The sequence below is a fragment of the Kogia breviceps genome, chromosome 1 (assembly GCF_026419965.1).
Source record: "Kogia breviceps isolate mKogBre1 chromosome 1, mKogBre1 haplotype 1, whole genome shotgun sequence".
Taxonomy (NCBI): domain Eukaryota; kingdom Metazoa; phylum Chordata; class Mammalia; order Artiodactyla; family Physeteridae; genus Kogia; species Kogia breviceps.
Window position 1 is genome coordinate 88446418 of NC_081310.1, and position 24103 is coordinate 88470520.

Consider the following 24103-nt stretch of genomic DNA (forward strand, 5'->3'; position numbering starts at 1 on the left):
CATTCTTTCATTCCACTTTCTGATCAGGCTTAGGTAGATGAAATTAACCATATTTTTCACTTTTGGAGAGCTCGTTTCCTTAGGCTTGTAGTGAGCAAGAAAATAAAAATAAACCATAAGGAAGATACAAGGGAAAATTATCAGATAATGCCTTAATCCTTGGCTAGAGAGATAACATGTCCTTGGTATTGGAAAAAAGTCTGCTAATTGGTTGTCAGTTATTCTGTTCCATATTTAGCCTTAATTCTTATTTTGGCAGATATATTTGGAGGAAATGAATGAGTTCCACCAAACATCTGGAAATGCCTGCCACCTGTAGGCTTTGTGCTGAGTTCCCTGTCTATTTCTCCCTCCCTGGACCCTGGCCTCTGACAATGGCTCTCCTATATAGCGGTGGCCATGGAGTGGGTCAATGAAACCTCTGTGAGAGAGTTTTTCTTCCTTGGCTTCTCATCTCTGGCTGGGCTGCAACAACTGCTCTTCGCTTTTGCTCTGCTTCTGTACCTCTTCATGCTGGGCACCAATGCCACCATCATTTCTACCATTGTAATGGACAGAGCCCTCCATACCCCTATGTACTTCTTCCTTGGTGTCCTCTCCTGTTCTGAGACTTGCTACACCTTCGTCATTATACCCAAGATGCTGGTTGATCTGCTGGCCCAGAAGAAGACCGTCTCCTTCCTGGGCTGTGCCATCCAAATGTTTACCTTCCTCTTTCTCATCTGCTCTCACTGCTTCCTGCTGGCAGCCATGGGTTATGATCGTTATGTGGTCATCTGTAACCCTCTGCGTTATACAGTGCCCATGGGTTATGGGGGGTGTTTGGGACTTGTGGCGGCTGCCTGTGCCTGTGGCTTCATTGTCTCAGTGGTCATCATCTCCCTGATATTTCACCTGCCATTCCACTCCTCCAACCATCTCCATCACTACTTCTGTGATATCTCTCCTGCCCTCAAGCTGGCATCTCATCACTCTCGCCTCAGTCAGTTAGTCATATTCATGCTTGGTGTGTTTGTCTTGGTTATTCCACTGTTACTTCTCCTGGTCTCCTATATCCACGTCATATCTGCCTTTCTAAAAATCCCATCCTCTGTTGGAAGATACAAAGCCTTCTCTACTTGTGCCTCCCATCTCATTGTGGTAGCTCTTCATTATGGTTGTGCCTCTTTCATCTACTTAAGGCCCAAATCCAACTACTCTTCAAGTCAAGACACCCTAATATCTGTGTCTTATACCATCTTCACTCCATTGTTCAATCCAATGATTTACAGTCTGAGAAGTAAGGAATTCAAATCAGCCCTCAAAGAACAATGGTCCAGACTTCATGTCCTATTAATTAAAGAGCCAATTTTTCACTATTCAGTTAACTGTATGCATTTTACGTGCCAGGTAACACGTGTGCTTTCACACAGTTTCTCATTTAAGTGTAGAACTCACACTGTACCATAAAGATCTTTTACATATTAGGAGAATGAGGCTCAGAGAAGTTAAGATATTTTGAGTTTCTACCATCAGTGATCTCTAAGAAGGTTATGCAAATGTAGGAAAGAATTACTCATTTATGGAACAAAAATTTTATTATATTTCACTGCTGTAAAGTTTTATTATTCAAAAACACATACATCAACAGAGGAGAGCAAAGATACATCCAAGTTCTTTGAACCAGAATAAAGGAAACCTCATTTAGAAAAAAAATTTTTTTTGGCCTCGCCTCGTGGCTTGTGGGATTTTTGTTCCCTGACTAGGGATTGAGCCCAGGCCCTTGGCAGTGAGAGTGCGGTTTCCTAACCACTGGACCACAAGGGAATTCCCAAGGAACCTCATTTTTTGACAGAAGTATAGTTAATTTACAATTTTGTGTTATTTTCAGGTGTACAGCAAAGTGATTCAATTATATATTGTGTTGGTAAAAACGTTCGTTCAGGTTTTTCCGTACGATTTTATATATATATATATACATATATTTAACTAATATATATTATATAATTTCATATTTTTCCCATATAGATTATTACAAAATATTGGTAGTTCTCTGTGCTATACACTAGGTCCTTGTTGGTTATCTTTTTATATACAGTAGTGTGTATATGTTAATCCCAACCTCCTAATTTATTCTTCCCCTTTCCCCTTTGATAACAATAACTTTGTTTTCTGTGTCTGTGAGTCTGTTTCTGTTCTGTAAGTTCATTTGTATCATTTTTTTTAGATTCCACATATAAGTGATATCATATGATATTTGTATTTCTCTGACTTACTTTACTTAGTATGATGATCTCTAGGTCCATTTATTTTGATGCAAATGGCATTATTTCATTCTTTTTTATGGATGAGTAGTGTTACATTGTATATATGTACCACATCTTCTCTATCCATTCATCTGTTGATGGACTATTAGGTTGCTTCCATGTCTTGGCTATTATAGAGCTGCTATGAACATGGGGGTGCATGTATCTTTTCAAATTTTGGTTTTCTATGGAAATATGCTACAGGGTGGGATTGCAGGATCATATGGTAGCTCTATATTTTGTTTTTTAAGAACTCTCCATACTGTTCTCCATAGAGGCTGTAACAGTTTACATTCCCACCAATAGTGTAGGAGAGAAACCTCATTTAAAATGGGTTGGACAATAAATGCTGGAGAGGGTGTGGAGAAAAGGGAACCCTCTTGCACCATTGGTGGGAATGTAAATTGACACAGCCACTATGGAGAACAGTATGGACATTCCTTAAAAAACTAAAAATAGAACTACCATATGACCCAGCATCTCACTACTGGGCATATACCCCAAGAAAACCATAATTCATAAAGAGTCATGTACCACAATGTTCATTGCAGCTCTATTTACAATAGCCAGGACATGGAAGCAACCTAAGTGTCCATCAACAGATGAATGGATAAAGAAGATGTGGTACATATATACAGTGGAATTTTAGCCATAAAAAGAAATGAAATTGAATTATTTGTAGTGAGGTGGATGGACCTAGAGTCTGTCATACAGAGTGAAGTAAGTCAGAAAGAGAAAAACAAATACCGTATGCTAACACATATATATGGAATCTAAAAAGTAAATAAATAAATAAAATAAAATGGGTTGGAGGCCAGAAGTGAGAGTCTTCACACACTACAACTAGACATCAACTACTGACCCCTATAGAAAGGCAGCAACTACAGACCGCAATAGGAAGAATTCTCATTGCCTGGCAACAAGCACAGCCAAAGGGAAGTGCTGCACTGTCCTAAACTCTTACTTTCTTTCAATGTAATTTCATTCAAAACAACCCCTTCCAACTTTTACTCTTTTCTGTACAAAGTAATGTTTAACTCATTTATTTGTTAGACTTGCCTATAGTTTTTGCTATAGCATGCTTGTCCTAAATTGCAGTTCTCCGCTATTCTCAAATAAACCCATTATGCTGGTAAAATAACTGGCTGCTTTATTTTTCAGGACAACACTGTCTAGTTCCATGAACAGTAGAAGATAATCTGATTGTCTATCCTTAGCCCTCCTCCTAGCAATTTTTTCTTTTCATGAAGAAAACAGGCAATCTTGGTACCTTTCACTCTGCAGCTATCCTTGGTGGCCCTTTTTGGTCCCTGATCCACCCACCTCGACCTACATATTGAAATGTCTTTGCTTACCTTGGGATTGTTTTGTTCTTCCTTTTTTTGAGGTTGGAACCTCAATATGGAGTCTCCTTCCTATATGTATGCATTTCCTTCCCACACTCTCCTGTATTTGCCCCCATGTTCACTCTATGCACATCATTCCTATTGCTTCTCTTCCAGGAAGCTACCAACACTGCATAATTGCTGAAGTATCTCAGGTAATCTAAGCAAAAGGATTGAGACAATATAATAAGGTAGAGAGCTAGTCTCCCCTAATGACTAGAAAATCTGCAGAAATACATGCAATGACTTCCCTTGCCCTATAGAATAAAGCCAAGAATCCTCTGTTAGCAAGAATGTATCACCTAGTCTCTGCCTACCTCTCTGACATCATTATTTCTAAAAATTATTATTTCCATTTCTCATAGTTGTGCCCCCTGAAGCTAATCAACCATTTGCTGGTCCTCAAAGTGTCATTCTGTATTTTGATGTGTTTCCTCATGGGCTCCTTCTTCTCTGTGGAATAGCTCCTCCCCTCTGTTTAAACTGCATATTTCAAGATAGCCTGAGCTAGTCTCTCACTTTCTCTGTAAAGTCTTCCTTGCCTCCTTATTGCAACCTGCTCATGATAGTAGGCTCTGCCTTGTGCTCTTATGGTCATCAGGATCTATTTTTATTATACTGTTTATTATTTCAACAAAAATGTTTATTCATTGCTTAATATGTACAAAATACTATTTTAGCAGCTTGACATCAATGATAACTATGTGTGGTTTTTGCCCTCTAGAACTATGTTCTGGTTTGAGACAGTCTCAGTAAAGAGGTAAAATCAGGCAAAAATAATTTACCACATGTTGAACTGTGCTTTTTAAAGGAAAAGTATTTGTAGGTGTTAGGGGAGGAAATACTAAAATAAATCTAATTCAGATTGAATAGTGTGGAGATGACCTCCCTAGGAAATTGATGTATAACCTATAAACTGAAGGGTAAGTAGGAGTCACCAGGTAGAGGGGATTATTTGGGGAGATCCTTTCACACTTAAGGGGCAACATGTACAAAAGCCCTGAAGCAAGAAAGAGCTAGATGAGTTGAAGGCAAGCAAAGAATGTTAGCATAACAGGGTTTTTTTTGTTTGTTTTTTTGCCTCTCTGTGCAATGAATTTGAATTTCCTGAAGGCACAGATTTTATATTAAACATAACTTTGTCTACACTGTTCCTGGTATAGTGCCTGGAACTAAGGTGATGTCTCTGCTATGAATAGCCTTGTCTATTCTGCCATCTTCTGCTGCCAAGCTTGCTCAGCCATGTTTATGTTCTGTCTTGGTGAATGTCAGCTCATCCACTCTGGTAGCCACACATCTGAACGTGATTTCACTACTCTTTTTTTCTCTTTCTACACCACACATTAACTCAGCTACGAAGTCCTATAAATCCTATGGATTATGATATTTTCAGGCATATCCCTTCTCCATTTCCACAGTCTCATTTTGTCTACTTTGAATCACTTTGAGAACTTGAAAACAGCAGTAAGCAGGTTAGCTGGAATTAACCCAGGTCTCCAATTATTCTTTTTCTTTTAACAACTTTATTGGAGTATAATTGCTTTATAATCGTGTGTTAGTTTCTGATTTATAACAAAGTGAATCAGCTATACATATAAATATATCCCCATATCTCCTCCCTCTTTCTCTCCCTCCCTCCCACTCTCCCTACCCCACCCCTCTAGATGGTCACAGAGCATCGAGCTGATCTCCCTGTGCTATGCAGCTCCTTCCCACTAGCTATCTATTTTACATTTGGTAGTGTATATATGTCCATGCCACTCTCTCACTTCGTCCCAGCTTACCTTCCCTCTCCCCATGTCCTCAAGTCCATTCTCTATGTCTGTCTTTATTCCTGTCCTGCCCCTAGGTTCTTCAGAACTACTTTTTAAAAAAATTTAGATTCCATATATAGGTGTTAACATATGGTATTTGTTTTTCTCTTTCTGACTTACTTCACTCTGTATGACAGACTCTAGGTCCGTCTAATTCACTACAAATGATTCAATTTCATTTCTTTTTATGGCTGAGTAATATTTCATTGTATATATGTGCCACATCTTCTTTATCCATTCAATTGCTGATGGACATGTAGGTTGCTTCCATGTCCTGGCTATTGCAAATAGAGCTGCAATGAACATGGTGGTACATGACTATTTTGAATTATTGTTTTCTCAGGGTATATGCCCAGTAGTGGGATTGCTGGGTCATATGTTAGTTCTATTTATAGTTTTTTAAGGAACCTCCATACTGTTCTCCATAGTGGCTGTATCAATTTACATTCCCACCAACAGTGCAAGAGAGTTCCCTTCTCTCCACACCTTCTTCACCATTTTTAGTTTGTAGATTTTCTGATGATAGCCATTCCGATCAGTGTGAGGTGATACCTCATTGTAGGTTTGATTTGCATTTTTCTAATAATTAGTGATGTTGAGCAGTTTTTCATGGGCCTCTTGGCCATCTGTATGTCTTCTTTGGAGAAATGTCTATTTACATCTTCTGCCCAGATTTTGATTGGGTTGTTTGTTTTTTTTAAATATTGAGCTGCCGGAGCTGTTTATGTATTTTGGAGGTTAATCCTTTGTCTGTTGCTTTGTTTACTAATATTTCTCCCATTCTGAGGGTTGTCTTTTCATCTTGTTTATAGACTCCTTGGCTGTGCAAAAGATTTTAAGTTTCATTAGGTCACATTTATTTTAATTTCCATTACTCTAGGATGTGGGTCAAAAAAGATCTTGCTGTGATTTATGTCAAAGAGTGTTCTTCCCCGGGCTTCCCTGGTGGCACAGTGGTTGAGAGTCCGCCTGCCGATGCGGGGGACATGGGTTCGTGCCCTGGTCCTGGAAGATCACACATGCTGCGGAGTGGCTGGGCCTGTGAACCACGGCTGCTGAGACTGCGCGTCTGGAGACTGTGCTCCGCAACGGGAGAGGCCACAGCAGTGAGAGGCCCGCATACCGCAAAAAAAAAAAAAAAAAAAAAAGAGTGTTCTTCCTATGTTTTCCTCTAAGAGTTTTATAGTGTCTAGTTTTACTTGTAGGTTCTTTTTATTTTTTTTTGCAGTACACTGGCCTCTCACTGTTGTGGCCTCTCCCATTGCGGAGCACAGGCTCCGGACACGCAGGCTCAGCAACCATGGCTCATGGACCCAGCCGTTCCCTGGCATGTGGGATCTTCCTGGACTGGGGCACGAACCCACGTCCCCTGCATCGTCAGGTGGACTCTCAACCACATCACCACCAGGGAAGCCCTACATGTAGGTTTTTAATCCATTTTGAATTTATTTTTGTGTATGGTGTTAGGGAGTGTTCTAATTTCATTCTTTTACATGTAGCTGTCCAGTTTTTCTAGCATCACTTATTGAAGAGGGTGTCTTTTCTCCATTGTATATCCTTACCTACTTTGTCATAGATTAGTTGACCATAGGTGCGTGGGTTTATCTCTGGGCTTTCTATCCTGTTTAATTTATCTATATTTCTGTTTTTGTGCCAGTACCATATTGTCTTGATTATTGTAGCTTTGTAATATAGTATGAAGTCAGGGAGTGTGTGATTCCTCTAGCTTTATTTTTTTCCCTTAAGATTGTTTTGACTATTCGGAGTCTTATGTGTCTCCATACAAATTTTAAGATTTTTTGTTCTAATGCCATTGGTGATTTGATAGGGATTGCACTGAATCTGTAGATTTCATTGGGTAGTATAGTCATTTTCACAATATTGATTCTTCCAATCCAAGAACATGGTATATCTCTCCATCTGTTTATGTAATCTTTCATTTTTTTTCATCAGTGGAAGCTCACTCTCACTTTTAAAATTTAACATAACATTGGAAGTTCTAGCCATAGTAATCAGACAAGGAAAAGAAGTACAAGGCATCCAAGTTGGAAAGGAAGAAATAAAACTGTAATTAATTGCAGATGGTGTTATACTATATATATGCAAACATGTATGAAAGCTTAAAGACTCACCAAAAACTATTAAAACTAACAAATGAATTAATTAGAATTTCAGGCTACAAAATTAATATAAAGAAAGATGTCTCATTTCTATACACTAATAACAAACTATCAGAAAAAGAAATTAAGAAAACATCCCATTTACAATTGCATCAAAAAGAATAAAATGCCTAGGAATAAATTTAGCCAAGAGGGTGAAATATCTTTACTCTGAAATCTATAAGACATTGATGAAAGGAAGTAAAGATGACACAAATACAGGCATACCTCAGAGATACTGCAGGTTCAGTTCCAGACCACCTCAATAAAGCAAGTAGGGCAATAAAGTCAGTGAGATAATTTTTTTGGTTTCCCAGTGCATATAGTAGTTATGTTTACAGTATACTGTAGTCTATTAAGTGTGCAATAGCATCATGTGTAAAAAATGTACATCTCTTAATTTAATATACTTTATTCCTAAAACATGGTAACTATTATCTGAGCCTTCACTGAGTCATAATCTTTTTGCTAGTGGAAGGTTTGAAACATTTGAGAATTAATAAATGTGACACAGAGACACAAAGTAGGCAACTGCTGTTAGAAAAATGATGGTGATAGCCTTGCTCAAAGCAGGGTTACCACAGATTTTAAACTTGTAAATAATGCAATATCTGTGAAGCACAATAAAGGCAAAGCACAATAAAACAAGGTATGCCTATGATTGGAAAGATATACCTTGCTCATGAATTGGAATAATTAATATTGTTAAAATGTTCAAAATACTCAAAACAATCTACAAATTCAATTCAATTCCTGTTAAAATACTAATAACATTTTCCACAGAACTGGAAGAAATAATACTGGAACAAAAAAATTTGTATGAAATGACAAAAAACCCTGAATAGCAAAGGTAAACTTGAGAAAGAACAACAAAACTGAAGGTATCATGCACCTTGACTTCAAACTATACTACAAAGTGATCATAATCAAATAATATGGTACTGGCACAAGAACAGACAGAGATCAAAGGAACGGAATAGAGACCCCATAAATAAACCTATGCATATACGGTCAAGTAATCTATGGCAAAGGAATCAATAATATGCAATGAGAAAAGACAATCTCTTCAATAATGTATTGGAAAAACTGGACAGCTACATGCAAAGAATGAATCTGGACCACTATCTTATACCACATATGAACTCACAAAGGATTAAAGACTTGAATGTAAAACCTGAAACCATAAAACTCTTAGAAGAAAGCATTGGGAGTCAGATTTTGCCATAAATCTTAGCAGTACTTAAAAAAAAACCTATCACCTCAATAAAAACAAACAAAAACAAATGGGACTATGTCAAACTAAAAAGCTTTTGCACAGTGAAGGAAACTATCAACAAAACAAAAAGGCAACAACATACTTAATGGGAGAAGATATTTGTAAATCATATATCTTATAAGGGGTTACTATACAGAATATAGAAAGAACACATACAGCATAATAAAAAACCCCACAATCTGATCAAAAAATGGGCAGAGGACTTGAGACATTTTCATTTCTGGTCAACAGGCACATGAAAAAGTGCTCAACATCTCTAATCATTAAGGAAACACAAATTAAAACCACAATGAGATATCACCTCATCCTTGTGGCTGGGTGAATGGCTATTGTGAAAAAAGGCAAAAAATAAACAAGTGTTGGTAAGAATGTAGAGAAAAAGAAATACTCATTCACTGTTGGTGGGAATGTAAATTTGTGCAGCTACTATGGAAAAGTGTATGGAAGTTGCTCAAAAGAAATAAAACTAGAACTACCATAGTATCCAGGAACCCACTTCTGGGTATTTACCTGAGGAAAACAAAACACTGATTCGTAAAGATATATTGCCAATAATGTTCATTGCAGCATTATTTACACAAACCAAGAGATGAAAGCAACCTAAGTGTTCATTGATAGATGAACAGATAAAGTCATGGGGATGTAACACACAGAATAGGGAATATAATCAGTAATATTGTAATAACTTTAGATGGTGACAGATGGTAACTAGACTTATCATGATGAGCATATCATAATGTGTAAAAATGTTAAATCACTATATTCTATACTTTAAAATAATAAAACAATGAATGTCAGTTATAATTTCAAAAAAATTAAAAAATGGAAAAAAGATGGAAAATCTTTGCAGAGAAAAAATTGCCATCAAAGTAATAACAAATAGAATGATAGCAGTTTCCTCAACAGTAGATGCAAGAAAACTACAAAATATAACTTGACACTAGAATTTGAAATCCAGATATATCTGGACATACATCTGCTATTCATATATAAAGATCATATGAATCCACTATATGACTGTTAAAAGATATTGGGAGCGTGGGATTAGCAGATGCAAACTATTATATATAGGATGGATAAACAACAATGTCCTACTGTATAGCACAGGGAACTATATTCAATAAGCTGTGATAAGTCTTAACGGAAAAAATATGAAAAAGAATATATATTGTATGTATATATATGTATAGCTGAGTCGCTTTTCTATACATCAGAAATTAAACACAACATTGTAAATCAACTATACTTCAATAAGTTTTTAAAAAAGATAGACAACAGCAAAAAGAATAGTAAATCTGTAAAAACAATGTCATAAAAAATTGGAACCCTAAAACATGCAGTGTGGATTGAAGGGCCAATAAGGCAAAAATTCAGTGTGTTTGCCAATCAGTCTGTTTCAGAAGTTTAAGTTGCTCTGTGTCCAAATGACTGAGGAGGCAGGTAAAATTTTGCAGGAAAAATATTTCTTACAGGTCAAGTTTGAAGTTCTTTACAACTCTTAAAAATCTGTTGATCCTAGACAAATTTAAGCCAATCAAGTTTTCCGAGCTAAAAGGATCTATGAACTCACTTCCAAGTTTTGGATAAGGAGGGACGGATCATGACATTTCATTGGTGAAGAGGTAGTGAAGAGCTGCTATAGGTGCAAGCAGTAGGCACTCAATTAATAACTAACTATTGAAAGAATGAACAAATGCATAAACACTTAAGTAAGTCAAAATATACTTGTCTTTTTTAGATTTATTGTTAATGTTTATTACTTTGTTAAAATCACAGCACTAAAAAAAAAAAGAGTAATACCATGGGCTACTAATTTCCTTCAGTTTCCTCTGCCTAGTTTTGCATCTTTAGGTACTGTGACCACCTCTCAGACTGTACAAGATTGCACACAGTAGCAGCCCACAGGCAACCGTTAGATACCAGCTCACTTGAGCAGCTGCCTTGTACTTCAGTGGGAGGTCCCCTGTTGTCCTCAGGTCTGCAGAAATCTTACCTTTGGATCCAAGGTGTGTGTTCTATGCTTTTGGGGTAGAATTTTAGGATATTTGTTGTATTTACTGTTAGAAATTTGGGGCAGAGGTAAATTCTCACCTTTTCATTCTTACCTTGTCACTCTACTTTCCACCAATAAAGGCAGGACCTTGACTTTTGAGCCTCTTGATTTGCAGTAATCTTGATTTTAAAATATTTTTTTCCACTCAGGCTTTTTTTTTTGGAGGCATGAGCCATTTGCAGGAGGAGTCTTTACAGTATTAGTGTGGAGTGGCTTGTGGAGAATAGTGGAAAAATAGTGAAGAAACTGGTGAAATCTGAACAAATCTTCACTTTAATGATAAAGTACCAATGTTAATTTCTTAGTTTTGGCAAATTTATCACTGTTATATAAGATGTTAATAAGGTGTTAACTTTAGGGGAAACTGGGTAGAATTTTCTATACTATCTTGCACCTTTTCTTTAAACCTAAAATTATTGAAAAAAAATTAAAAGTCCTAGTAAAGTCTATTAAAAAAGTAGCCAGAGTTAATAAAGTATATACACTGGTAAGAAGGCCTACACAAGTGTGTGCCACATGAAATAGCACTTACTCAGTGGGCCTACACACTATGGTATAAACTAAGAACAACTAAAAATAAATTCCCTGAGGTAAGAGCAGTGAAAGAAAAATATTAATTAGAAATAGATGGAAGAGATGTTGAATTAATAGGAATAAAAAAATATAAAAGCTGAAATTCAGCATTAAATCGTGTATTCAAATATTTTTCATTGAAAGCCTTCATGAACCTGTTAAGAAGTGTGAACTATCCTGGCTGGAGATGATCAAAGAAAAGGTACTCAGGCTAATGAGAAACCAGCCTATGCAATGGCCACTTCACATTCTGCTGTACTTCAAAATAGTGCAAAGAATTAGGAAATAGTAATCTTTGGCCATAGAATACAAGCTATCATGGACTGGGTAGTGTGGCTGGAGAAGGGTAGGGTGTCATGATGGAGCCTTTGGACTCCCTAAATGAAGCACTGCAGTCAGCATGCAAGTGCATCAGCGGTTCAATCCTGGGCTGAACAATGTCTTCAGGATTCAAACATGAGGGGGAGGTCCGAGCTGGACACATTTAAAACACAAAAAGCCATAGGGATGTGGATAAAAATAGAAAGTTATTATTTTCAGTTTAAACACTAGGAATGCTCTTTCCAAATTTAAACTAATGTAAACTAAATGCTGCACCATTAAAGCACAGAATAGAATATTTCCATCATACAAATAGTTTTGTTAAACAGCACTACTCTAAGATGCGGTTAGCATAACTCAAAACTCCTTAAGATACATAACAAAAATGTAACTGAAACTGGGGAGAAAGACATGTATTTCCATTTGGAATTAGCACTTTGAGGACCTCAGAGCATACAGTACTACTTTGGAGCAAGTGGACCCAGTTCATGTCAATAGCCATGACTGTAATGGCCCATGACACTGAATGGCTGAGGACACAGAAGACAGGGCCAAGAAACTTGTACATAGGTTTTCAAAAAGTGGGAGCTAAATGGACTCATCAGTAAGTTCATGGAAGTATCACAAAGGTGCTCTTAGAGATAATTATTTAAGACTTAGGGGAATCTGAAGGTAATCCAATAAGAGGTAAGGGCAATGATAAAAGCAATGTAGATTAGAACAGCCAAAGAGACCTTTTTGCACTCTGTTATTGTGGTTATCTGGGACAACATTGGCTTCATAAATTCACATGAATGGAATTGTTATCTAAATGGAACTCTCTCTGAAAAAGAATGAGACCTCATAGAGAAAATGTCACTGAGCTTTAGAATTAGATTTGGAAGGAAAAGAGCTGGAATATATAAACCTCCTGGAAACTAACCATAGGCAGGATTTGGCTCTGTGGGCAGAGGTGGAAGATTAAACAATTGCTGAGTAGATGAATGAAGCTTAGAAATGGCCCAACTGTGTGATCATATTGGACTTTCTGGGCACTTTATCTCCTTTTCCCTGCATCTTTGAAGAAAGAGTGACATGCTCAAATTGAAAGATGAGATTTTATTACACAGCGGTTGGTTGGTTAGCTATTGAATGCTTGTAGATATAACAGGAGTTGATATTATTTCTGTTAACATTTTATTAAGTTGGCACTGCTTATTCTAATATCATTAAAGTTATAAATCAGACTTCTTTGGAGGAAATACAAGAAGGTCACCCTGATGATTACAGAGTTTTCAATAGTAGCAGATTGAACCACTTCCCTACATTTATACAAATGTATTTTAAAATACTATTTAAATTCAATTCTAGGTGATTTCCCCCTATCATTTTCATACTTAGGAAGATTACGTTGTTGTAAGCCACATCTCTTGTCATATGTTTCTAGTTAATTTTTCAGTTTTGGCAAGAACGTTAACAAAAGGGGATCTGTGACTGTGATTGTGGGTCAGCCCCAGAGTAAAGCAAAGGAGGGGGAATTTCTTCTTAAAAGAGACCTGACCACAAAGAGTAAGTACTTTTAGTCAAAACTGTTTAGTCACTAATGAAATTTGTCAAGCAAGGAGGAAGTACTCATACCATAATGTGTACCAAAAATTTAAATTAAAGTTAGATAATTTTTCCCTTGGAATTTATCTTCTGCATGATTTAAATTTAGAAGAAATCTCAGTGATTTTGTTAATTATTGTGGCATTGTTATCAGAAATTTCTTTCTGCTTTGCTCAGTTCATTTCTGTGACTTGTGGCTTCAGTAAACTCAAAAATTGAAAACTGGTGTTTTGTTATTTTCATCTAGCTAACAGTGCAATTTCTTGTGTAATACTGAAATTATTTTCTGCTATAAATTGTTTTTGCTTTATTTTATTTTGTAAATGATTATAAAATTCTTCAAAGTAGTACAGTTACTTGTAGTATGTTTGGCATATATCATTTGAATCTTTTGACCATATATTATGTTTTTTGTAGGGTAGTATGTATTTTCTTTACTATCTATCCTTGTCCATAGTCCATAATGGTATTATGAAACCAAAGTAGAATTACAAGCATTTTATAGCTTAAAATGTATTTGTAGAGAAGAAGAAATATTGAAAATAAGTAACCTAGACATTCACTCAGGAAGAAAGTAAAATAAAAAAATGAGTAACACAGGAAGTAAATATAAAGGCTGTATCATTAAAATAGAAATTAAAACAAATATAAGAGAAACGAGCAAATGAGACACAGATAGCTTTTTTTTTTTTTTTTTTTTTTTTGTGGTATGCGGGCCTCTCACCGCTGTGGCCTCTCCCGTCGCGGAGCACAGGCTCCGGACGCGCAGGCCCAGCGGCCATGGCTCACGGGCCCAGCCGCTCCGCGGCATGTGGGATCCTCCCGGACCAGGGCACGAACCCGTGTCTCCTGCATCGGCAGGCGGATTCTCAACCACTGCGCCACCAGGGAAGCCCCAGCTTTTTTTTTTTTAACATCTTTATTGGAGTATAATTGTTTTACAATAGTGTGTTAGTTTTTCCTTTACAACAAACTGAATCAGTTATACATATACATATGTTCCCATATCTCTTCCCTCTTGCATCACCCTCTCTCCCACCCTCCCTATCCCACCCCTCTAGGTGGTCACAAAGCACAGAGGTGATCTCCCTGTGCTATGCAGCAGCTTCCCACTAGCTATCTAATTTACATTTGATAGTGTATATATGTCCCTGCCACTCTCTCACTTCGTCACAGCCCACCCTTCCCCCTCCCCATATCCTCAAGTCCATGCTCGAGTAAGTCTGTGTTTTATTCCCGTCCTACCACTAATCTCTTCATGACATTTTTTTCCCTTAGAGTCCATATATATGTGTTAGCATACGGTATTTGTTTTTCTCCTTCTGACTTACTTCACTCTGTATGACAGACTCCAGGTCCATCCACCTCATTATAAATAACTCAGTTTCATTTCTTTTTATGGCTGAGTAATATTCCATTGTATATATGTGCCACATCTTCTTTATCCATTCATCTGTTGATGGACACTTAGGTTGCTTCCATGTCCTGGCTATTGTAAATAGAGCTGCAATGAACATTTTGGTACATGACTCTTTTTGAATTATGGTTTTCTCAGGGTATATGCCCAGTAGTGGGATTGCTGGGTCGTATGGTAGTTCTATTTGTAGTTTTTTAAGGAACCTCCATACTGTTCTCCATAGTGGCTGTATCATTTTACATTCCCACCAGCAGTGCAAGAGGGTTCCCTTTTCTCCACACCCTCTCCAGCATTTATTGTTTCTAGAGTTTTTGATGATGGCCAATCTGACCGGTGTGAGATGATATCTCATTGTAGTTTTGATTTGCATTTCTCTAATGATTAATGAGGTTGAACATTCTTTCATGTGTTTGTTAGCAATCTGTATATCTTCTTTGGAGAAATGTCTATTTAGTTCTTCTGCCCATTTTTGGATTGGGTTGTTTGTTTTTTTGTTATTGAGCTGCATGAGTTGCTTATAAATTTTGGAAATTAATCCTTTGTCAGTTGCTTCATTTGCAAATGTTTTCTCCCATTCTGAGGGTTGTCTTTTGGTCTTGTTTATGGTATCCTTTGCTGTGCAAAAGCTTTTAAGTTTCATTAGGTCCCATTTGTTTATTTGTGTTTTTATTTCCATTTCTCTAGGAGATGGGTCAAAAAGGATCTTGCTGTGATTTATGTCGTATAGTGTTCTGCCTATGTTTTCCTCTAAGAGTTTGATAGTGTCTGGCCTTACATTTAGGTCTTTAACCCATTTTGAGTTTATTTTTGTGTGTGGTGTTAGGGATTGTTCTAATTTCATACTTTTACATGTAGCTGTCCAGTTTTCCCAGCACCACTTATTGAAGAGGCTCAGACAGCTTTTTTGAAAAAAAAAAAAAATAACATAAATTAAACTCAAGAAGGCATGATAAACAAGATAATACACAAATAAAGAACACTGGGATTTTCAAAGTGGTTGTTAATGGATGTAGTAAAAAGTGAAGGGCTTCCCTGGTGGCGCAGTGGTTTAGAATCCGCCTGCCGATGCAGGGGACATGGGTTCGTGCCCCAGTCCCGGAAGATCCCACATGCCGCGGAGCGGTTGGGTCCGTGAGCCATGGCCGCTGAGCCTGTGCGTCCAGAGCCTGTGCTCCGCAACGGGAGAGGCCACAACAGTGAGAGGCCCGCGTACTGCAAAACTCAGCAACCCTATAAAAATACTTGAAGATAAACAAAGCAAACAAATAAACCAAACACACAATAGCTATTGTCCAACTGCACTTAGGTATTGAAGAAAACTTAGATATACCATATAGAGTTTTTACCAGGAGTGTAAGAATAATTTAACATTAGAAAATCCATTAATGTGGTTGTCTACATTAACAGATTAAAGGGGAAGAAAATGAACCATCTGATCATCTCACTACTTGCTGAATAAAACTCTCCATAATATTACACATACATTGATGAAAAATATCTTATTGATTTTTGAATAAAAGAGATCTTCCTTTGTATGGTTTAGTTTAACCATAACCAACATGTAGTAAGTATATATAGTACCAAAATTAGAAGATTTACCATTACTATTAGGAAAAAGACAACGGTGTCCGCTATTGTCATTGCTATTCAAAGTGGTACTAAAGTGGTACATTCAGTGAGTAAATACCAAAAAACATATAAAGAAAGATGAGATTGTCATTATTTGCACATGATATGATTTTCTCTACAGAAAAAGAGAAATTAACTTAAAAGGAAATAATTCAGCAATTTAGCTGGACAGAATATCAGCATGCTAAATCAATATAATAGTAAAACAAAATTTTCCATTAAATCCCACTTATCCAAAATGATATTCAGCAAAAACAAAACAGTATAAACAGAAAGACAATCTATTGGCAGGAAAAACAAGATAATTGTTTATGACACATGTAGATGTAAAATCAATACAGGTATTACATTTTTGTTAATTTTCTTCCTTTTTCTCATTATTTTTTGATGCCACCATGAATGAATAAAATGTTTCTCCATTTATTTAGATGATTAATTTCTCTCAAGAATCTTCTTTAGTTTTCAGTGTATGTCTTGCATTTCCTTTATTAAATTTGTTGATATGTATTTTATTGTTTTTGAGGCTTTTGTGAATGAAATTGCTTTTCTAATTTCATTTTTCATTATCTGTTGTTAGGATATATAAATATAATTAATTTTGGCATATTTATCTCGTGTCCTGCTAGGAATTTATTGTACTTTTCAATTTGAGAATTTCCACTTAGTTTTTAAAAAAAATATTTTCTACTTCTTTAATGATAACTCTCTATTTGATGCATCATGATTGACATACTTTAATTTTTGATTCTTGAACATGTGCTTTATTCCTTGAAAATATTTAATGTTCATTGCTTTCCAGCTTTAAAGTTTTTTGGTTATGTCGGTTATGTCTAACACTACACTTGAACAACATCAAAGACGGTTTGTATTGACTTCCTTTTTCCCTGTGTATAGTCACACTTCCCTCTTTCTTTTTATACCTTCTTTTTTGTTGTTGAAAAATAGATATTATAGATGACATGTTGATTCTGATATCCCCATGTATTGTTGTTGCTCTTTGCTTCTTTGTATTGTATGTTTGTTTAGTCACTTGGCTGGGCTAATCTGTCAGTCTGACTCTCCCACAGTATTTGGCCACAGGTGTCTCTGCTAATTTTTTTTTTTGGGGGGTAATTCTTGTTTTTCTTTTTAAGCCTGGTTTCTTAGGGATCACTCCTGTGTAAGCAGAGCTTAATAAGGTCATGCTCAAACACTTTGAGCCAATAAGGCTTCTATCCTTTGCCAGTGGATCTTTGTTTGTGTTGGGGAGAGTGTTCAAAGTTCAGGAAGTTTCAAGTCAGCCATGATCCACTCTCTTATTTCTCCTTGCAGCATGTGCACAAGGCACATCTTCATCCAGGGACCTGCAGAAATCTGGGATTGGTTGTTTCTGGTCTCTTGTGAGCACGCATGCAGCCTTGCTCCTGAGTGCATTCTTCCATACAGGTAGGGATGTATGGCAGATTATCCATGCCCACTGAACTCTCCCTCTAAATTTTCTGGTTGTTCTGCAGGTATGTTGCTCCATCCAGTGTTAAACCCTCAGGATAACTGGGAAGTTAAACTTTTCCATTTGTTTGCCTTTGAATTTGCAATTATTTTCAGTGATGCCCTGGGGTTTGGCTGTTTTCCCTACTTCTCTCTAAATCACATTAGCCACCTTCAGCAGGGAAGCTTCTGACTTTCATGGCCTTCCCTGCCCTAGTAGAACTTCACTGAAGGTACTGGGCATAGGAAAAAGATGGGGGCAGCCCAGCCTAGAACCACAGCTGTCCTTACCCCACTTATTAATTTGTGAAAGGTATCTTTGATCCATTTCCAGAGTCTTGATATAGCTGATTTTGAAAATATTCTCATTTTTCATTGTTTTGGGGGAGAGGGTTAGCCAAAGTATTTACTCCACCACTGTGGAAGTTCCTCATACTAGAGAAATTAGGGGGTCAGAATTACTGCAGCACCTCAGTCTGCGTAGTGTTAGGATGAATTCTGAATATTCCCACTTACCTAAGGGCTCGGTGTCATTCACAGAAGCAAAAAATTTCAACAGAGGCATTGGAGGCCACCTGAATGGTGGTGGGTGTAACATAAGTGAATTATTCAAGTTTTAGCTCATGTCTGCTTTACATGGTGAGGGTAGGGGAGGAAGTCCCTATGTCACCCAGATGTTACATAAAAGGCTGTTATTCTGAGAGTGTTGGCTGACCAGCACATAGGCACCTAGCACTTTAATGAATTGATAGAACAATGAGCTCTGACATGTTCATTACTGAGTTTGAGACTTGCAGATGCTGCAGACTATTATGCGTGGACTTCATCATTATTAGATTAGATATATTCAGCCTCCTGAATATGCTACCTTGTTGTAAACACGGTACACCATTTTCTAGTGTACTCTATGGGGTTCAGTTCATAATCATGTCGAGAAATATCTTTTGTCCATTTTTCGAGAAAAGATATACTTAAAACAGAAAAGTAGATTTTAATGATATGTGAGAAATATTGTGTTATGAAATACATAAATTGTGGCCTTTTTAGTTTCTCAGATGGGCTATATTCCCTCTATTTACTGGGTCTTTGCATGTAATGTGGTCTCTTTTCCAGGCTAACTCCTAATCTTCCCTCAGAATACAGGTCTGTCATCACTTTCTGGGAACACTTTTTTGATCTCCCTGACTTTGTCCATTCCTCTTATTATTAGTCGTCATAGCACGGTGTACTTCTAAATTCAGTGTTTATGACAGCTGTGCTTATCTATTCATCTGTATTCACGCTAAGCTCTACCAGGACAAGGACTATATCCCTTCTTTCTTACTCTTCTCTTGCCCTACCATTATATTCTCACCTTTTAGTAAAATGCCTGGCATATAGGTAAGTTCTCAATAAATATTTATTTATTGAAAAAAATTTTAAACTCTTTATTTAATTTGTTACAATATTGCTTCTGTTCTATGTTTTGGTTTTTTGGCTGTGAGGCATGTGGGATCCTAGCTCCCCAAGCAGGGATCGAACCTGCACCTCCTCCACTGGAAGGCAAAGTCCTAACTACTGGACTTCCAGGGAAGTCCCTCAGTAAATATTTATTTAATGAATGAAGGAGAGAATGAATAAATGAACAAATTCAAGAGCCTTGACCATTTTCTATGACACAGATAATACTGTTTATTAAATTTAACTTAAAAATATAATTTGAAAAAGAGGGACAGATTTATAGGCATGTACACGTCTTTCTACAGTACCACATGCTTGGCAGCTTCTGTGTTATCCATAACACCCCCTTGCGACAACCCATGTGTTGGGAAACACTTGAATACCTCCAACTGGAACCTTAATCTAACATGACCCAATCTGAACTGTGCATCTCCATGACATCCTTCCCAAGCTTGTGCTGTCTACCTTCATGAATGGCCCCACTTTATCTCTTCCTGGTCATACTTCTTTGTTTGATTACTCCTGATGACCTCCAAGCTATATTTTGTTATTTCCAAACCTCTCCATTCTCACTACTACTACCTTTGTCCAGGTCACTAAGGTCATCTGCCATCGTGGTCTCATCACTCTTTGTTACAATCTCCAGTGAATCTCCTTGGGATTTAGGAAATTTTCCTAAAGTTCATTTTAACCACAAAACTCTCATGTTTAAAATCCTTCGCTTGCTTGAAAAACTAGACAATTCTTCAGTATGGCTCACACATCAGGTCGTACCAGCATCTCCTGCTTTGTCTCTTTTCTTTTCTCTGGTCCCTAAGCTCCAATATCTACTTTCTTATAACAAGTTTCTGTACATTTTCCACCTGTTTTAACACAAACTTTCTAGTATGTTTTATTTTGTGGTAAGGCAAATATTCCCTTCATTACTCTTTAGCTAAAAGATGTAGGATCTTATACTTTTAAGTTTTTCAGATAAAGTTGAAAATAAATCTGCCTGAACTTTCCATAGAACTAGGAAAATATACCCCTGTCTCCCTCTGCATTTTTGTGCAGATGATGCGATTGATTCTTCAGTTTGTAGCAAGAACAAAGGAGGTGCTCGTGGGAGTCTAGTTGCCTTAGTCCCTGATCTGCTTCCCCTGCAGGTACAGTGCCTGTTTTCAGGCTGGAATATCTCCCTAGGCAAACATATTGCTCTGATAAGAGAGAAGTTCTTGGAATACTGCCATATGACAAAATGTATTGCAGCCTGAAACTCAGTAAAACCAGTTGTAATAAATAATTATCTGATTAATTTTCAGAATATTTTGCATGTTTTTATTTATGTTTATAGCATTTTTTTTTTTTTTTTTTTTTTTTTGCGGTACGCGGGCCTCTCACTGCTGTGGCCTCTCCCGCTGCGGAGCACAGGCTCCGGACGCGCAGGCCCAGAGGCCATGGCTCACGGGCCCAGCCGCCCCGCGGCACGTGGGATCTTCCCGGACCGGGGCACGAACCCACATCTCCTGCATCAGCAGGCGGACTCTCAACCACTGCGCCACCAGGGAAGCCCCAAGCATCTTCTTATACTAGTGTTATTTTCCTTCTGCATATGTTTTGAGCTGTGGATTTTGAAGCCATTTCATCTGCTTTTATTTTTGAAGGATTTGTTTAAAATTTCTCTTCAGCAGTCGAATCTCTTCCGTGTTTTCCAGTGATTTATTCATCTTTTTTAAACACAGATTTTAAAAACATTTTACTTGTTTTAGAGATATGAGCTAAATGTTTGTACTCTCTGTCTTCTTGATTCAATCCAGTTTTTTATAAACATCATAATTTAAACAATTTTTCTAACTGACTCCATTTTATTTTGTGCTCTTATGATCAATAAAATATGATTTGAAATAAATCTTATTTCTTTCCTTTCTTTTCATCTCCCTTCCCAGGTTTTAGTGATGTAAAATGGAATTTAATTATTTGGTTGTTATTAATATTTTTCTTAAATATTAAACAGATGTGTTAAATTTTACAAGCTCATTTTAAACAATTATTTAGAGTTAACAATATATTTTAAAAGTAAAAATAATTTTATTCCAAAATGTTTTGCAACATTTCCTGAGTTCTTTATGCAAGCTAATTTTTGGTTTTACTCAGATAATTTGTTTCATAAAAGGTGTTAAATCGCACATTCTTTGAGTTTCTGAACGTTCAAATATGGATTAATTTTGCCTTCATTGGAGAATGAAAATTTGCCTAAATAAAACATTTTAGGATTATGTCATTACCTCAAAATTCTGAAATCTCTCTCCACAGCATTGCACTAGAGGTATTTGAAGCCAGTGTCATTTTCTTCTTCTGTAAGCAGTCAGTATTTTGTCTAAAAATTTGGGATTTTTTTTTTTTTTTTGTCCTGGGAATTCAGAAACAATCCCAGAAGAGACCTAAAACAAGAACAAGAAACACATAATGCAGTATCTGGGGGAAGAGCATTCCAAGCAAAGAAACTACAAATAAAGTAGTATTATACTGGATGTGTTTTAATATCTATAAGAACTTCAGCATAATTGGATTGGAGTAAGTGATGGGGAACATAGTAGGAGATGAGGCCACTGAGTTGGAGTCGCACCATGAAGGAGCCTCATAGGCCATTGCACAGACATTGAAAGTCACTGGAGAGTTTTGAATTAAAGTATAGCACTTCTTAGGTAAAAGAATATGAGTTCTAAAACACAAGTGATACCTGGTCTCACCATTGAATGACTGTAAAATCGGGCACAATTGTATCTATATGCAAATTACAGTGACCCTGATTTGCTTATTGGGTACAAACTTAGCCTTACTAAAAGTATGTCTAACCTATGCTCACAAACCAGATTTTCAGCATCAGTTATCAACTGGCTTATGACTTGTTTTTTTCTCTCCAGTTCATGTTTCCACTTGCCAACTATCTTCTGCTCACAAGGTTGCTTGGAGCAGCATTATAACTTCCACTGCTGCTGGTACCCATGACGAGAAGATGACATATTCTCACCTGTTTCTTCCAAAGCATCGAAACAATGCTCAGGTGCCTTTTGGAGGTATGTTCCATACAGGGGCATGAGATGTGGCCTATTTTTCAGTTCTATGTCTCATTTAATACCTAGTTCCAGAAAATGTTTTGCTTGTGTCTAATCTCCTAAAGCCTCTTTTGTACAGTAGCATCAGCTCAGCCTTTTTCACTTCTCTTGGGATTTAATAAAAAATCCCTTAACAACTTTTCCTTCAGTTTCAGTTGACTGGCCAAATTAGATAGTTAAGTCATAGCAGCAAATAAAATCATATTAGTTGTAAAGGATTTACATAAACTCAATTAGAACTCAACATCTTAAAAGACCTAAAAATTATTCTCAATATCTGTCATTATTAAAAGTGTCCCCAAAACACTAGTAGCAGCACCTTTGCCTACCACTAAAATATCTTATGTGTCCCAGAACCCATTTTCTACATTTAAGAAAAAAGAAAAATTCCTTTAGGAGAGGTAGTTGCTTTCATTTTGTGTTAAGAAAATGATTAACTATAATTAATAATTTCTATTAATTATAGTTTCATTTGTATGCATGGCTATTTGCATAAGCAGACAGGACTAAACAGAGGGGATAATAAGCCAAGTAATCACAGACAAAGTACACATTGAATCAAATACAGGAATAATTGTTTAGCAGCAGTAATCATCTATACAATAAACAGGTAGAAAAGGGGTCCTGCAGTTCATCATTATAGATGATCACACAAAATAACCAACCACAAATAAAGTTCAAAAGTGTCTTCCAACATGATGAATTGGTCAAATATTTTATTTTATTATTTTATTTTTTGGAAAGAGACTCAATTTTATTTTACTTTTAAATTCAGAAAACGGAAGTATTAAATTTTATTAGAGATGTTTTCTGGGAAAAGCAGTATAAAATACATCACTGAGATAACCTTTATTCTGTAATTATTTAAAAATCTACAAAAATACATTATTTAAATAGGGATGTGACAGAGAATCATCTTAAAATGACCTAATTTTTTTTAAACTGAGCATACAAATTTAGGGTCAAAATAAGTTTAATTAAAATTTATTTGATAAACAACAAAGATTTACCATATAGCACAGGGAGCTATATTCAATATCTTGTAATAAACTATAATGGAAAATAATCAAAAAAAGAACATAGATATATAAATATATATGTATAACTGAAGCACTTTGCTGTACACTTGAAACTAACACAATTTTGTAAATCAACTATACTTCAATAAAAAATTTATTTGTGACCTAAAGTAACATTTACCACAATCATTTAATCTTGAATGTTTAAGAATCCAAGAAAGAGGAAAACAGCACTGTCATTTCTCGTTAATTCACTCAGCATTTAAGAACCTAGCAACACAGCTTACACCGTGAGTCAAGTAACCATTTTGTCATTGAATTAAATTATTACAAAGAGACAACATACTGTATTTCAGATATACTTAAGTCCTGAGTTGCTAAAACATTTCTCCAGTCCTCAATGTCTAAAGACCATGTAATTTATGTCAAGTGCAAACAACCAGAGGAGAACCACTAGGGACTCTGAACATTGGGACTTGGGGGTGCTTTGCATCACATCCTGTCCTCTGCTGTCCTCCTATCGCTGGGGGTGATGAGACATCCGCAATTCCCTCCTCACCTCCCAGCCCAGGATGCTGCCATT

The 24103-nt window shown here is 36.6% G+C and overlaps 1 protein-coding gene across 1 annotated transcript; it reads left to right on the forward strand.

Moving 5' to 3' along the window:
- The first annotated feature begins 399 nt into the window (after nucleotides 1-399).
- LOC131764135 (olfactory receptor 10K1-like) lies at nucleotides 400-1340 on the forward strand. Its single transcript, XM_059077140.1, is given in 2 exon segments — nucleotides 400-1297; nucleotides 1300-1340. Coding segments are annotated over 2 exon segments (939 nt in total).
- Nucleotides 1341-24103: the final 22763 nt, after the last annotated feature.